This window comes from Lepeophtheirus salmonis, chromosome Z (genome assembly GCF_016086655.4).
Source record: "Lepeophtheirus salmonis chromosome Z, UVic_Lsal_1.4, whole genome shotgun sequence".
Lineage (NCBI taxonomy): Eukaryota > Metazoa > Arthropoda > Copepoda > Siphonostomatoida > Caligidae > Lepeophtheirus > Lepeophtheirus salmonis.
The window spans coordinates 368201-383722 of record NC_092584.1 but is presented as its reverse complement, the minus strand read 5'-3'; the positions used below and the strand labels follow the sequence as shown (position 1 = coordinate 383722).

Sequence of the window (15522 nt, the reverse complement as noted above, 5' to 3'; positions counted from 1 at the left end):
TATGTTAAATATACAAAATTAAACAATTGGAATCATATAACTAATAATAACAATAAATTATAAATACGGAATATTGAAATAATAGATTAATCCGAAGAATATTTTCTTGTTTTGACATGAATTCAGTTAAATATGTCATCACTTGCTAAACACAAGCCAGACGTGGAGTTTATTCAAAAAGACCCCTCTTCTTCATGTGGAAGTTGCTATATACAATTGTGCACAGGATAGGTATATCTCAACGGATGAGATCTAAATAATTATTAATTATAAAGTAAATGTCAAAATCATAAAATTAGACAATAAATATACTAATAAAAAAAATATTGGAATTAAATCCATCATAAAGACTTAGTGGAAAAGCTAATTATGTAGCAACGTCCGGCGATATTACTCCTTATTAAGGGCATCAAAAAATATTTCTTTCCCCGTTATTTATGCTTGTATAACATCATACTATCATCACGAAGGATACACTCAATTGCTAATTATAATGCTACACCCAATGTTGTTGTGACCATTTATGCAGTTGTTTTTGCCTTTTATGAGTTCTCTGAACAACATTTCTTGGGACTTACCAAGCATAGCTAATCCTTAAGTGATAAAAAAGTAATATTTATTGACTATGTAATATTGGAGAACCTAATGATCCTGCCCAAGTCTTTAAGTGAAGAAAGCTAGTATCAGACAAACTAGTTGCAAACCCTCCAAAGCTACTACCCCCGTTGCTGTGACCATATAAGCAGTTGTTTTTGCTATTTAATGACTTGTGTATCATAATTCTTGATATTTTTATCTAAAATAGAACCATATTTAATGATTAGATCTTTAAAAAAATGAATACTTACTGTTAGATGGTACAATATTCAGAGCTCCATTTCGTAATTTGGTGAGGATGACTCTAAACACGCTTTAAATTATTTTAACTTCACAATCTACAATGGGGGGATTTCTATAAATGATATCATTACCAACATCCTCCATTAATTAATGATGGTTCCTCGGGAAGGGAAGAATTACCCGTGTATTTCTCCAATAATTTTTTGAACGTAGAATGATTAGCAATGGATAAGGGTATATTGCATGCAATAAACATCTTTGTGAGATCAAAGTTAAAGTCTGACTTAATGCATTCATCGTTAACTTGATTTTATAGATAAATATCCATACTCTTGATATGAGATGAGGATAATGAGTGGCGTGTAATTCTAGACAGCGGACTAAAGGCACATTTATATCAATAAATCCGAAAACCCATCTGTTTCTCATCCGGTAAGTACTTTCCAAATTCCTGGGCCTCCATTTTCAGAAATCCAGACATAAGGCGACGTTATTTTAGGCATTGTATTCAGTCCTCTATCGACTATGAGCATCTAATATTATATTGATATTGAATAATAAAGGCGGGAATGATAACGTTCTTGATAGAAGATGTATATTATTTAATCAATGATGCAATAAGTATTTCTTCTCTTCTCCTCACACTCTTTTGTGTATTCTTACCAAAATTATCAACCTTAAGTATCACTTATGTAATGAGTCATCAACGTTAATATTAGTTATACTTATTAATAAATTGAGACCCGGATTCTCATTTTAAATTGAAATGAATGAATATATAATTGTATTATGCATATTCATTGATAAGTATCGCCGAAGAATATTATTACAGTTAGATATTCAAATGTCATTGTATCATATTACGAAAATAGAATCAAAAGTTCGTTGAAGGAGTCTATAAGTCGTTTGTTAAGGTTCTCATAACTTGGCTTGATATCCATTGGAGGTATGAATTCCCAGTTCTATATATACAACTCCGAGGATTCAAGCTCCTTGAGTACGTTATATTACCTGTTTTATTACTCTTCCAATAGGAAAGAAGCTTCATGAAGAGACGAAGAAAATCGTCTCTCTTTTCCAGTATGAATCATCCATCATGTCTGCACTCTACATGTCTTTTACATAATGAAGAGAAGATCAACATGATCTAGAGTTAATATTATCTTGATAAAAATGCGATGAGTACTTTACGATAATAGTCAATAAGTACCCTGAAAATAAATATTATTCAAAAATCGATGGGAATTCATTTGTATGAAGAGCTACACAGAAAGAGTACATCCCTCAGTTACTGGTCCTATTTGAAATAGGATAATAACCTAATTCAGAGTCAATATTACAAAATTGTATTATTATTGAGCCATGGGTAAACGTAAGAAGCATCAAATGAATCATTCGTCATCAAAGAAAAAGTCAGTACATGAAGAAATCAATTCCACAGAGAATTTAGATTGGCAATTAAATAAGAAGAACATGAATGAAAAGTGTACTTTTCTTCACCTAAACCCACATTTAGCGGATGTTACATTCAACGTTGGATCTAAAGGAAATTATTTCACTATAATTAATCATGACTCTTCACCCTATAATTTTTATATTTCTTAAACCACACTTAATTAAATATGCATTTGAATGTTAAAAGAGTGCCAATTGTATCAATATAATTACTGAGTTATCGTTTTTACTTGTTATTTAATAATTTCCAATTTGTATCTAGATTCTAAGGAAATCCCAGCACATAAGTTCATTTTGTGTATTGGAAGTCCAGTGTTCGAGACAATGTTCCATGGTTCCTGTAAGGAGTCAGCGGTGGGAATGGTTCATATTGAAGTTCCAGATGTCGAGCCTGATACATTTGAGGCCCTTTTGGCACATCTCTACCTTGATAAGGTTTCCTTCAATGAAAGCATTGTATTTGAGCTCTTGTACTGCTCTAAAAAGTACATGTTGCCTTTTCTGACAAAGGAATGCATCATATATTTGTGCAGTATTGTAAAATCACACAACGCCATCCTCTTCATGAGCAAGACTCGAGTCTATGATTGTCCCGAGTTCTGGGATACATGTTGGAATGTTATTTCAAGTAATCCGGATTTGTGTTATCAAGCTGATACATTTATAAATATCGATTTCGCTACACTTCATAATGTTCTAAGTAGAGAAAAGTTAAAACGCTCAGAAGCGGTTGTTTTTGACGCTGCCCTTAAATGGGCCACTCATCGATTGAATGCTAAAGGTGAAATTGATGAAGAAGAAGATACTGCTATCTTGGGATCTAAAAAAAGGGAAGCGCTTGGAACAAGCTTTAATTACATATATTTTGAAAAGATGAGTGCCAAGGAAATATCAAAGTTGGTTGTTCCATCCTGTGTCTTGAGTTCCAATGAGCTTGTCAACCTATTTGTTAATGAAAAATTGATTGATTCTAAAGGTAAATTAAGGGAATCATTAATTGGATAAATGTGTCTAATGCCTTCTTTCTTTCTTTTTTGTAGTTAAATCTCCGACTTGGAGATCTAAGGAATTTTGTCTATGTTCGATTAATAGCATTATCAGGAATGCAGATCTTACGCGCACTTCATCAAGCTTAACTTTTGAGGTGACAAGTTCAGTCTTAATGACTGGGCTCACTGTATTATCTTCCAGAGGCTCTGATGCAGCCAAAGTTAGTATTCAAAAGGCCAGTTTGGTTTGTGGGAGCTCATCTGGTAATATACAATATGATGGAAAAAGTACAGAACGTTGCTTCAAATTTCCAGCTCCATTCAGACTTGATCCTAAAGTACAATATACAGCCACTATAATTTCACCAAGTAGTTTTAGCTTTTATACATCTATTCAGAAGCAACTCTCTTCGTCCCTATTTACAATAACTACGTTGCCTTCAAATTATGGCTTTATAACATGCTTAAATTATGATGTTTACGAATAACCCGTTATTTATGTCTTTCTTCAATTTTTGCTTTAAAAAATTAAATACACTTGTTTGTTGAATTATCTGCTTCGTTTACTTAATTAATATTAATCTTGTATTTTTCATTTGGGCACATTATAACCACTATTTAAATAATAAATGTCATCTAGTTGCTATGTATATCTCATTAAATTAACTGGCCTGTCTAAATTTCTACCAGATTTTCTAATTTTTTGAAATCCCTTGTGCTACAAAATGCTATACGGATCCTCTAGTTAAGTGGCTCCCAGCATTATATCATTGGTAAATCAGGGGACTATGGAATAATCGTCTATGAAATAGATATTCTAGGTTTGGTAAGAGTGTAATTTTCGAAATACCCATTCATTTCTTATTTTTATTCCTTAGTATTTCATTTAAGACAATATGGTGAATGTAGTTTAAAATCTACCAAATCCAAGAGGATGCGTGATAACTTGCTTGGTAGCAATTTCTTTTGGCCCCAAAAGAAATTGTTTTCGGATTATGTATCACCAGGGTAGTTGTGATTGGACCAGACAGGGGTTCCACATTTTTAAATAATGTAATAAAATATCTTTGGTTTCTCCCCTTCGCATATGATTCAAATGCCTCTGAACTAAGGAGAATAAACTATTTACTGCTATAAGGACTTTATGTTCTGGACATAACCAACCAGTTGCAAATAAGCCACCAAATAATAACTCTTTGCTAGAGTTTTACTAGATTTAAAAAAATAATTCATAAGGGTTTGCATAAGGCAAATCAACAAAGGAAGCTATTTCCAGGGAAGAAGCCTTAAGGCATCGAGTAATAAATTAACCTTTATATCAGTGTTGGTGATATAAATTAAGCTTTTTATTAATGGTGAAACTAATGTGGCTCTGCCACCTAAGCTCTTAGGGCGGTGGTCTTATAATTGGATCGCCAATTTGAATGAGACCGATGTTTTCCCTTGAACCCATCTAGTAGTGTTGTGTCGGTCCTTATTTAGGAGTGGGGTCGAGTCCAGTCCCACTTGTAGGTCCTTAAAGAAAAAAAAATCGATCCCTCGTGACGTCAATGAGAGTATTTTTCCTCTTTTGAAGTATTCCCTTATATAATAATAAACTATCCAACCAAGTAACAATAGAATATGTTCGTATTTTATTGTATTATTATGAAAAAAATAATATCTTTTGCAAGATATGTGCAATAATCTTAATGCATATGTCATTTACCTTAATAAACCATCGATACTTTTATGAAAAAATCCAATTACCTACAGTTAAGGAACGGTCCCAAGGACCATCGGTATTAAGGAACGGTCCTAAGTACTGACGGTCCTAAGGAACGATAGGACCCGTCTTAAGACTGGACTGGACCGAATAAATACTTTTTTTTCTTTAGATCGGTCTAGAGCGAACTTTCTGAAAGGGGCGAATTAGTTCGTCCCATCAAAAACCAGAACTGTCGCAGACCCATGTAAGATTTCCAGACATAAACTACTCAACACTGGTAGTTGGACTCCGCACTTTTCTCCCGATATAATTTATATATATATCATACACGCACACGTCTTCACGCACGATAGATGTAGAAACCCGGCTTTATATAATAAAATTTGTTTATTCTTAATTAGCTTACTAAAGAGAGTTTTTCTTTCCATCTCAATATCCTCTTCACTTTTTTTTTTTTTTTTGTTGTCGTCATTTACCTTATTTCTACCTCTCATTTTATTTATTCTTGAATGAAAATCATTAAACAGATTCTTTAAGTTTTAATTTAAAAAAAGCATATCTAGTTGCTGAATATAATAAGTACAATATTTTAAAAGACATACACCTATTGGAAAAAATTATAATCCTTTTTTTTTAAGAAATTGATTTTTCATGTTTTAAAGAACAAAACAAAAACGATTCATAACTTTGTTGCTATTGATGGTACAGCCTGTTTGAAGACATGGAAAAAAAATTTCAAAAATTAATTGAATTTCAAACATTAAAATTTTTTGCAAAAAATTTTTGGATATTAAATACAAAAGTCTACAGTTATTCAAAACAATTTAATTTTTTAAGAATTTTTTTTTAAAAATCCATAACTATTCTCAAAAAATAATTTTTTTGGTAAAAAAATTCTATAATTTAATGAAAATGTTTTGAAAAACAACTTTTAATCCTCAAACATTCATGCTGTTCACAAAAAAGTCAATAGCTATTCTCAAAAAATAAATTTTTGATACTCCGAAAAATTTAATATCCAAAAGTTAATTTTAGAATTATGTTCCCTTTTTTGAGAAACATAAACCTATTAAAAAAATATATATTAATTTTTTTTAAGTAACTGAGTTTTCATGGTTTAAAGATCAAACCAAAAACGATTCATAACTTATTTTCTATTGATGGAACAGACTGTTTGAAGACACCAAACAATTGCTTATGAAAAATTACTCTTTTAACTTAAAAAATTATAGTTATTGACTTTTCCATGAACAACACGAAAAAACCTCGAAAAACTGAATGCTATGAAAAAGCAAAGGCGAAAAGGATCATTTATAAAATAATAAATGTACAATTAGAATCTGTCAAGTGAATAAGTTTTTGCAATATACGCAAAAATAACAAAGGAGGATCACAAAGATACCCATCCGGTAATAAAAAACAACAACTTTGGGATACTAGGAATGGGTCTTGTTTTATGAAACGAATCAATTTATTTGCTATAAAAGATACTTGTTACCCAGAGAATCAAGTGAATCTTGTCTGATTAGAGTTAAACTTATCCCACAAGATGTAACTCAGAATTTGAAGAACCTATTTAGCATACCTAAAGTCTGTCTCCGTCTTGGGCAAAGTCTGTAATTAATACAAATGCCAGAATTTTTATCATAAATACAGGAAGGAAATGATGAAATTCAGAACTTATGTAATCAATTTTATGAACTTTTTTTAAGTTGATGAGGATTTTGCATTAGTAGAGATGGGTTATTTGCTCAAATAAATTATGGTTGTGAGATTAGAAAAGGAAAACAGTTGGTAGATTTTCCTTCTTTTTTTTTTTTTCTTCAGAGTTTATTTATTTAATTCTTGTATAACATCTCCCTCTAATAAAGACTATAGTTTAATTTTATTACTCAAATGCCTTAAAAAAGTTCCCCCTCCGCCTGGATTGCGTTTAATTGGATCACCATCTACATTTCCCCTCGGAGTTCATATTTTTCCTTTTGGATATCCTAGTAACACTCCTTCTCATCATCTCTTCATGTTCAGTTCAATGGATCTCGTCTCTGTGTGCCTCACTCTATGGGGCTCATCTTCTTTAATGGAAGGATCGTCCATTGTGCAGATGCACCTTCCCTTTTAAGGTCTGTGATGGGGACTTCTGACCTCGTGAATCATTGCTCCTACTTTCAAAATACATAAATTCCTGCAAATCTTCTACGGAATAACTAATGAGTTCCATAAAAAGACAGAATAATCTAATGAAAGCCCAGGTGAGGAACAGAACCAGTTCTAATCCTCCATTGACTGTTTCTTCATTGAAATTCTGAAGTTCTTTTGTTCTTAAGTCAACTCTGCTTCGTCTCTTACTCTAGGAAATATATTTCATTGATAAGAGTCCTTCAGTTTCCTTGATGTATATAATGCAGAAATAACAATTATCACAATTCCATTTATAAGGTGGAGTTTTAATTATATATCCTGAACTCTTGATTTCTTGATTACATGTGTGCCTCTTTTGTCATTGAAAAACGAACAGAAGATAATTTTAGACTCCTAAAGATAACGTAACTCTCTTTTCTCGATAGTTTTGTCTGTATTGCCAATGCATATTCTATTCTGCTAATAAGTATATTTATTTCTGTATAAAGATGTCTCCTTTCATTTCGTATATGTAGAATTTCATGAATGATTTGTTGAATCTATTTGTCTTATTTTATATTAATAACTTATATGTCCTGTCATGTGTCCTTTTAAATTTGTCTGATTCTCTACAAATGACCCCTAGTTATAATTAATGTAATTATTTTTTAGTTGTAGTATTTTTTTTTTTTTAATTTACCCATACTTATTTAACTTACTATCATAAGCATACGTTATAATACTTTTATAAGTTATCTTAATAATGTTCACTATTTTGATGTAACGATAAAGACGTCATACTTTGTAATAATTAATATTTCTATATAATACCGTGCTTCGTACAATTCAAATAAAGTAAATAATAATTATATTTGAAATATTGAAATTCCTTACTCCTCGTAAATGGATCTCTTCAATGTTGCAATCTTTTTATCTCCTTTGCAAGGAAGGAGTCGAATCTGCTCTCTCAAATGGATGATCAAGTTAGAAGTATTTTTCTTCGATTTCCTCTATCCGTCTTTGGTCCTATCTCTTGGAGAACATATCTGAAGAGTTTTCGTATTTTTGTCTCATCAACAATTCTAGCCCTGTTTTTCACAGTTGTAAGTTTTGTTGAATCTGGGCTTACAAACAACGAAGAACAACTGCCTGAATGGTCTCAAAGGGGGTCTTAGCTTCAAATGGTGTGCAAGGGGTTTATCTAACATCCGTTTCTTTGGATAAACACTAAGGTATGCTCAATAGAAATGATCATGTAGATGTGGAATTTATTTAAGATAATTTTAAATCTTTTTAGTGTATTTGAAGTATGATAGGATGAAGATGGATTTTATTTCTAAGTGTTCCCCATTAGTTTTTGATTACTCATTGTTAACATATCATATTAGCAACTTTAAGGGAAGAAATTTAGGAGATCTCAATGTTAATAGATCTATAATATATAAATATGAAAGTTCTTTTTATGGGTTTCACGAAGTAAATCAACTATTCGTGATTTTGAAAATTTCGACTACTTTTTATATGAACTGTTCTGGTGTAATTTGACATATAGAAGATTCTCATTTCTATAGCAGAATCACGTGATATTCTTTCCTCCAAAACCTTAACTTTAACCAACAGTATCATATGTTTCGGTCCCGCTTTTTACACGCACTTGCTCAATCTCCACCCCTAGGCATAAGTAAAGAAGGGATCTGTGTAAATAAGAAAATGACTTAACCGATTAGAAAAGGAAAAACAGTTGATACGTGTCCTCTTTCTTATTTTTAATTTTTGAAATATTTTTTTAATTTTTATCCATATTTCGGTGGGCGGGTGAGATCTGGGATGGTACTTTTAAGCTCGAGAAAGGTGTTTCATCGGTCATCAGACGTCCCCAGGAGACAAGGACATACAATAACATCACCAAAGACCAGGACCTGGTAAAAAAAAAATCCCAATTGAGCGTTCCAGAGGTCTCATGGGAGCTTTCTCTACCCCCCACAGCGGTTTTTAGAATCCTGACTGATGATCTCTGCTTTAAAAACCAAACCAGCATGGATGAGCGATTGATGAGGCAATTCCTAACAAGGAGAAAGGTGGAAACGATCAAACAGGGTCCCTATATCACAGATCTCAATCTTTGTGACCGATTTCTTTTCCGTAAGCTAAAGCACCTGCTTCTGGAATACGATTGAAGATGAGATGAAGATCTCACATGCGGCGTATAGTGAGTGGTGAAGTTTGTGAACGAAGAAGAGCTCTCCAGGGAGTTGGGGGTGTTGGAAAACCATTGCCATGACGTTATCGGAGCCATAGGAGACTATGTGAGATGATTGAGTTCTTTTCTTTTTAAATGAATGTAATTTCTTGTCTTACTGAGGCAGTCTCAATCATTTCATAGCAACTTAATATTATGAAAATGGAATTTCAATCAGATATTGTATCGAAGCCTGACAAAACCAGATGGTGGTGCTTTCTTCCATATCATATATAAGAAAAATACCCATATAAATAAAAATATAGATAAATAAAGAGAAGGTATACAATATGGTAATATCCATATATTGGATGTTGCTCAAAAAGAAACATAAATACGAAATAGCATTATAATTCTATTGTGACGTCCTAACGGTATTGTTATATAGAACATCAAATTAGTTTCTTATTTGTATGTGCTTAATAACAGTATTTTTTTCCCCGTTCCTTTCTTGTGTTGCCCTTGTGAATTGATGATTTTGTTATGGTTGTAGATTGGGAAAGTATCAATATTTATCCAAATAAGGATCCTAAGGATTGTTTTTTTATTTTTTTTGTTAAAAAAAATTGAAAAATTATATTTTTTGAACAAAACTTTAATTATTTTAAATTTTTTCGCAATTAAATTTCCAAAATCTACGACTAAACACAAAAAATAAATCCAAAGATCCACAGCTATTCATAAAAAAATTTCAAAAATCGTTGGTTATTTACAAAAAATTAATTTCATGAAAAAAATATACGGGTGCTTACAAAAAGTTAAAGTTTTAGGTGAAAAATTTAAGGCTGATCACAAAAAATTAAATTTTGGGGGAAAAAATTGGAAAATTAAATTTCAAATATTTAATTTTTTAGTCAAAAGCTAAAATTCCTTCAATGGATTTGGCCTACATATTTTTTTATACGTCTAAAGCAGTACTCTTAACACGTATAAAATACCCCACAGGTAAGGAATGGCGGAGTTGCCAAGTGGGGAATGATGGGCAGAAGAACCACTGCTTTAAAATTTTTCCAAATTTTTAATAAAATTTCAAATGAAAGCCATTTACATACTGTTCTAATAACATGTTATTTCATCCAGACGGAGAGAACATCTAGGTATTGAGTAATTACGTGTGAGTGTGCTTATGAAAAGTTGAGTGTGACACCGAGTATTTCATGGGGGTTTGTTTGGGGATGCGTAATAACTCTGGGTACCAAAGGTGTATAAAATAAGTCCCGGAAAGCAGAAGCCGCCTTCTTTAGTTGACAATTTAAAATGGTTATGTTTTTTATTTGACTCTTATTATTCAACTCTTGACGACAAAACACCCATGTGTAAAGTAGTTACTATGTTGTGTGCTCACAGTGAGGGCTTAAGTGGGATTTAAAGATTGTATTCCTTGTTGAACTTGGAGTTAAATTAAAGATCTACATCAGTGGTTCTTAACCTTTGAGGAATTCCCCACTGCAATGGCAGAATTGTCAAATAGAACATGACCGATGAGGTGGAAGAACCACTGCTACAAAATGTAAACCATTTACAGACTGTTTTAATGACAAAAATAAGCAATATATGAGCTATTGTAAGTCATTTTTGGGTTAAAAGGGATATCATTATTGGGTAAAAGTGATATCCTTATTGGGTTATAAATGTCAACAGCGGCTCCCCCCCACACTAATTCCTTTTGTGTCTCTTTTTGGTGTAATATGTAGGTAACAGAGCTCCCATTATTAAGTTGTGCCCCATATGTGTATTTATTCTTATGGTTATTTTATTTAGTGTCTTGTGTGATATTGTAAGGGTTAAGATTTGCGAATCAGAAACGTTCTCAAGAACGAAGCCATCATCTACCTTAATACGCTGTATAACATACTTCAAAAGACACAACCAATCATGGAGTTCACGATGGATCCCTTCAGCTTTCGAACTGGAGGAATCAGAAGATATCGAAGAGCATTTTTTGAGCTGGTGCAAGACTCTGCAGCAGTTTTTGCAGGGAAAAAGGCTAGAAGTCCTTCAGGGCCACTATGCATGGTTGGTATCCTTGCATTGCTGTGGTGGCCCTCACACTACTGGTTGGATTTCCCTCCATGTACCCGTGTTTTCAAGCACGGTTGTGATCAAAATCAAATCACGGAACCGCCTAATTACCTTGAATCGGTTTGGCACTTTGCCATTTCAATATCAAACATTAAGGTACTCGTCAAGCCAAAACCAATGCAAAAGCTCTCATTAACTTGTCCGCGTCTAGTGTTGCATTTTTTGTTTGTCTTTTATCTGCCAAATAATTTGTGGAAAAAACAAAACATAACGGTAAAAGAGTTTAAAACCCTTACTCTAAACTAATGAAAAGGTCTGTAAACCACAATCCTTTTTAGTGTCCAATTTTTTACTGTTGTTGGCAACAACAATAGGGTTTTCTTTTATTTTCTAAAGCTGTTAATATTCTTCTATCATTCGTAATGATACAACATAAACACATCAAGAATTTTAGGAAAAACATTCATGGTATCATATTTTATCGTTTTAATTTTATGTACTGCAAATAATTTAGATATTTTAGTTCGTTTTAGTAAATATGTTCTGCATTTATATTTGTAGTAGATATGGTTCAACTCCGGGGCACTAAATTTAAACTAAAGTGTTTTTTAATTATCTGTACGTAATTCCCCTGGATTTTGTTCGTATTATATTTTTTGTTTATATATATATAAATATGAAGGAACCGAAAAAAAAAAATCAATTTATTGGGAAAAGCTATGGATTTTTGAAATGTTTTTACAAAAAAAATTATTTTGTACTTCTTGATATTGCAAGCAGTTGGGATGGAGATGCCAACGGTCTCTCCAGCATTTGTTTACCTTGATATCTTTTGCCATCTGGCGGATTGAGGTAGATGGGTTTCCTTTATCTTGATCTCCACATTAGCTATGAATTCTACAGAACGCGTCAAGTTGAACCAACTACTATCAGAAGTATTTCAACAATATTACCATCCTTAATGTCTTTCTTGATATTTTATTTAGTCGGAATGGAGATGCAAAGGGTCTCTGCAGCATTAGTTTACTTTCATCTCATTGGACATTAGGTGGATTGAGGTAATGGGATCTTCCTTGATCTTGGCTTTCACATGAGCTATGAAGCCCACGAACACTTCAACGTGTGAGAACCACTCCCCAAAGCCCTTTCAGCACCATTGCCAAACTTAATAGACTTTTTGATGTTGTAAGCTGTCGGGATAGAGATTCCAACGGTCTCTCCAGCTTTAGTATACTTTCATATCCTTTGCCATCTGGCCGATATAGGTCAGAATAGAGATACCAACGGTCTTTGTAGCCTTGGTAGGCTATCATCTCCTTGGGTATCTTGCAGATCGAGGTAATGGAATCTTCATTGATCTTGCCCTCTACATCAGCTGTGGATCCTGAGGAACACCCTAAGTTCTGGCCACCAATACCTAAAGCACCTTCAACCCAATTCCCTACCTTAATAGACTTCTTGATGTTGTAAGCAGATGGAGATGCCAAAGGTTGGTAGCCTTTCATTTCATCTCCTTGGACACCCGGGAGATTGAGGTCATAGAATCTTTCTTGTTCTTGGCCTTTGCACCATCACAACGCTTCAAGTTGTGACTACTACTGCCCAAAGCCTCTTCAACATCATTCCCATCCTTAATTGTCTTCTTGATGTTGTAAGCAGGTGGGATGGAGATGCCAAGGGTCTCTGCAACCTTCGTGACACTGAGATCAGCGCAGAGGAGATGAATTATGTTTTTGTTTGGGGTAATAAAACAATACTATACCATTATAAGTTTTGAGGGCCCATTTTGTAGTGAACTGAATGTCGATTGTATCAGCAAAAGGTATATTTGAATATAATTAAGTAGATATTTTCTATTAAATAATTACAGGACCCAGCACCTTTATATGTATGGTATGGATAGGATAGGATTTCAATATTGAGAACAAAGATAAGAATGAAAATAAAAATAAAATAAAAAATATCAAACCTTAGATAGAGTATTTCATGCTTATTAATATATAGAATTAAATATTTTTTATTTTATTTTTAGAAACTTTTTTTTTCTTTTTTACAACTCTAATGAATTCAAGTTCTTTTTTTTTTTTTTTTTTTTTTGAATTTTTAATGAAATTTCTCAAATATGAATAGATAAGTAGTTAGGTATAGAGAACTTGGAAGGGAAATATATTTTAATAAAAATAATGAAACAAACTCAGACACGTTTTATATACATTTCGAATCCGAAAAGAAAAAAAGAATTAAATTAAATAAGAAAGCAAGACACAAAAATCAAATGACTGTCAAACAAGAATATACATTTAAGGGGTTAAAAAAATTTAAATGATCAATAAATCCACATTTTTTGATGGATTTATTTGAAAAATGGCTTGAATTGTACATATCAATCTTGTGAAAGAGTTCACTTTATGTATCCCCCTCCAGAACTAATCAAAGGATGCATTTGAGCCCTCAACGAGGAGGCGGCGTTGACAAGATAGTTCCTTGGTATGTTGGTCATTAACTCTTTGATGGAGACAATCAGAGAGTCCTTAATGACCAGCAATTTCCTGGATCCAAAGCAGCACAATTTCCTTCATCACCTTCAGATAGATATCCGTGGTGACCTTCAGATTAGTTTTGAAGGACGTATGACATCACCCTCACTTGAGACGAATCCATAGACCATCACAGTTGCAGTAAACTTGACCTTAGAGTCGTCCTTTGGGGTCACTGTAACTCAGTTTGCCATATCTCTTGTATCTCAGGTCCTCCAATCAGCAGGCTCTCAGAGTCACTTTGTTGAATTTCAACTCCTGAGCAATTGAGCTAAATTTTATGTATAGCTCATCATCAATCATGGTCGGAACTTTTTTAATAAATTCGCTTGCCCCTACATTCCTGCGACTTTCCTGTCTCACTTTTTTGTGGATAATGACGGACTAGGGATCATCAGTCTCCACAAGAACCTTACAAATCTTTTCCAAGGTTCCAAATTGGTACTCCAGTCCCGTTTGAGACCTCCCAATTTGAAATCTTTATGTAGTTGTGGACGAGCATCATTATCACGGGGCAACACCGTTCCTCCTCTGTGAATTCAATAATTTTTATGTCTGCTGTCGTCATGATACCCTAAACATAAATAAAGTTTGTTAAAACCAAAAAGTTTTTGCCGGGCAAAAAAGAGACGCCATCAGACAGCTACATTATAACAAAATTGCTGGCACTTTATACAGTGCACCCTGTAGACACCGTAAATGCTATATCCAAAACACTGGCAATATTTCTTGATAATTGAATGTAGTTGATAAGGAATTAAATAATAAGGACAACTGCTAAAGAAAAGAAAATTCTTCTTTATATTACTAATTCCAAAAAAACTTTTGAAGTAAAAATATTATGGATTTTCATCATTATACCTATATGAATGGAAAAGAATTGCTCTCACGGATATATCCTTTAATGAAACAAAAAAAAACACGTATACAATATACACGTACATTGTTCACGCACGATAGATGAGGTAATCCACCTTTACCAAATCTTTTTTAATGAATGAAATACTTTGTTCGCAGTTTGATATTATTATTTTTCTATAATACAGAGTGACACGTAAGTATTAGAACAACTTCAACAGCCTCGAAAGTACAAAATATGTATTTTTTTAACATCTTTTTACATCATTGGAAATCGTGTAAAATTGCCTTCAAAGTGAGTGCCAGTTCATTCCACTTGGCCTCCATTTGCGGCAACTACAGCTCTCAGACACTTCCGAACTGCTTTAATCGTTGTATGGATGGTCTCCTAAGACAAGTAGTCCCATGCAGACATTATGGTCGCCTTCAAGTCCTCCACCCTGAGGTAGTATATCAAACTAACCTCCCTCTCCAGAATGGAGAAGTCCATTTTGTTGTGATCTACATTTCCTATATCCAAAAGTGCTGGAAAGTGGTTTTGTAACACTATTGCACAGACTTGGTTGTATGTGAAGGTGCTCCGCTCTGTAGGAAGCAGTAAGACCCTTCTCAGTGCTGGATCTAGGGAAGTACCTGGGACTGTATCAAATCCAGATAGCCTTCACATTCTCGTGAATGAAGATCAAGGGCGTCTTCATGCTGTATGAGGTGGTCTTTTTCTTTTTGCCTCTGAACACGCTGCATTTTTTAAAG

General features: G+C 33.3%; 1 protein-coding gene across 1 annotated transcript; it reads left to right on the top strand.

Moving 5' to 3' along the window:
- The first annotated feature begins 2092 nt into the window (after positions 1-2092).
- On the top strand, positions 2093-3928 carry LOC121130424 (BTB/POZ domain-containing protein 3). The gene is made up of 2 exons (XM_071893746.1): positions 2093-3271; positions 3336-3928. Exons 1-2 carry the CDS (start codon positions 2620-2622, stop codon positions 3770-3772), a joined length of 1089 nt encoding a protein of 362 aa, XP_071749847.1. The 5' UTR covers positions 2093-2619; the 3' UTR covers positions 3773-3928.
- Positions 3929-15522: the final 11594 nt, after the last annotated feature.

What these genes read in the sequence shown, in the direction of transcription:
- LOC121130424 (XM_071893746.1), top strand. Translation starts at nt 2,620, where the DNA reads ATGTTCCATGGTTCCTGTAAGGAGTCAGCGGTGGGAATGGTTCATATT. An exon ending in AAAATTGATTGATTCTAAAG is followed by an intron (nt 3,272 to 3,335) that starts GTAAATTAAGGG and finishes TCTTTTTTGTAG; the next exon opens with TTAAATCTCCGACTTGGAGA.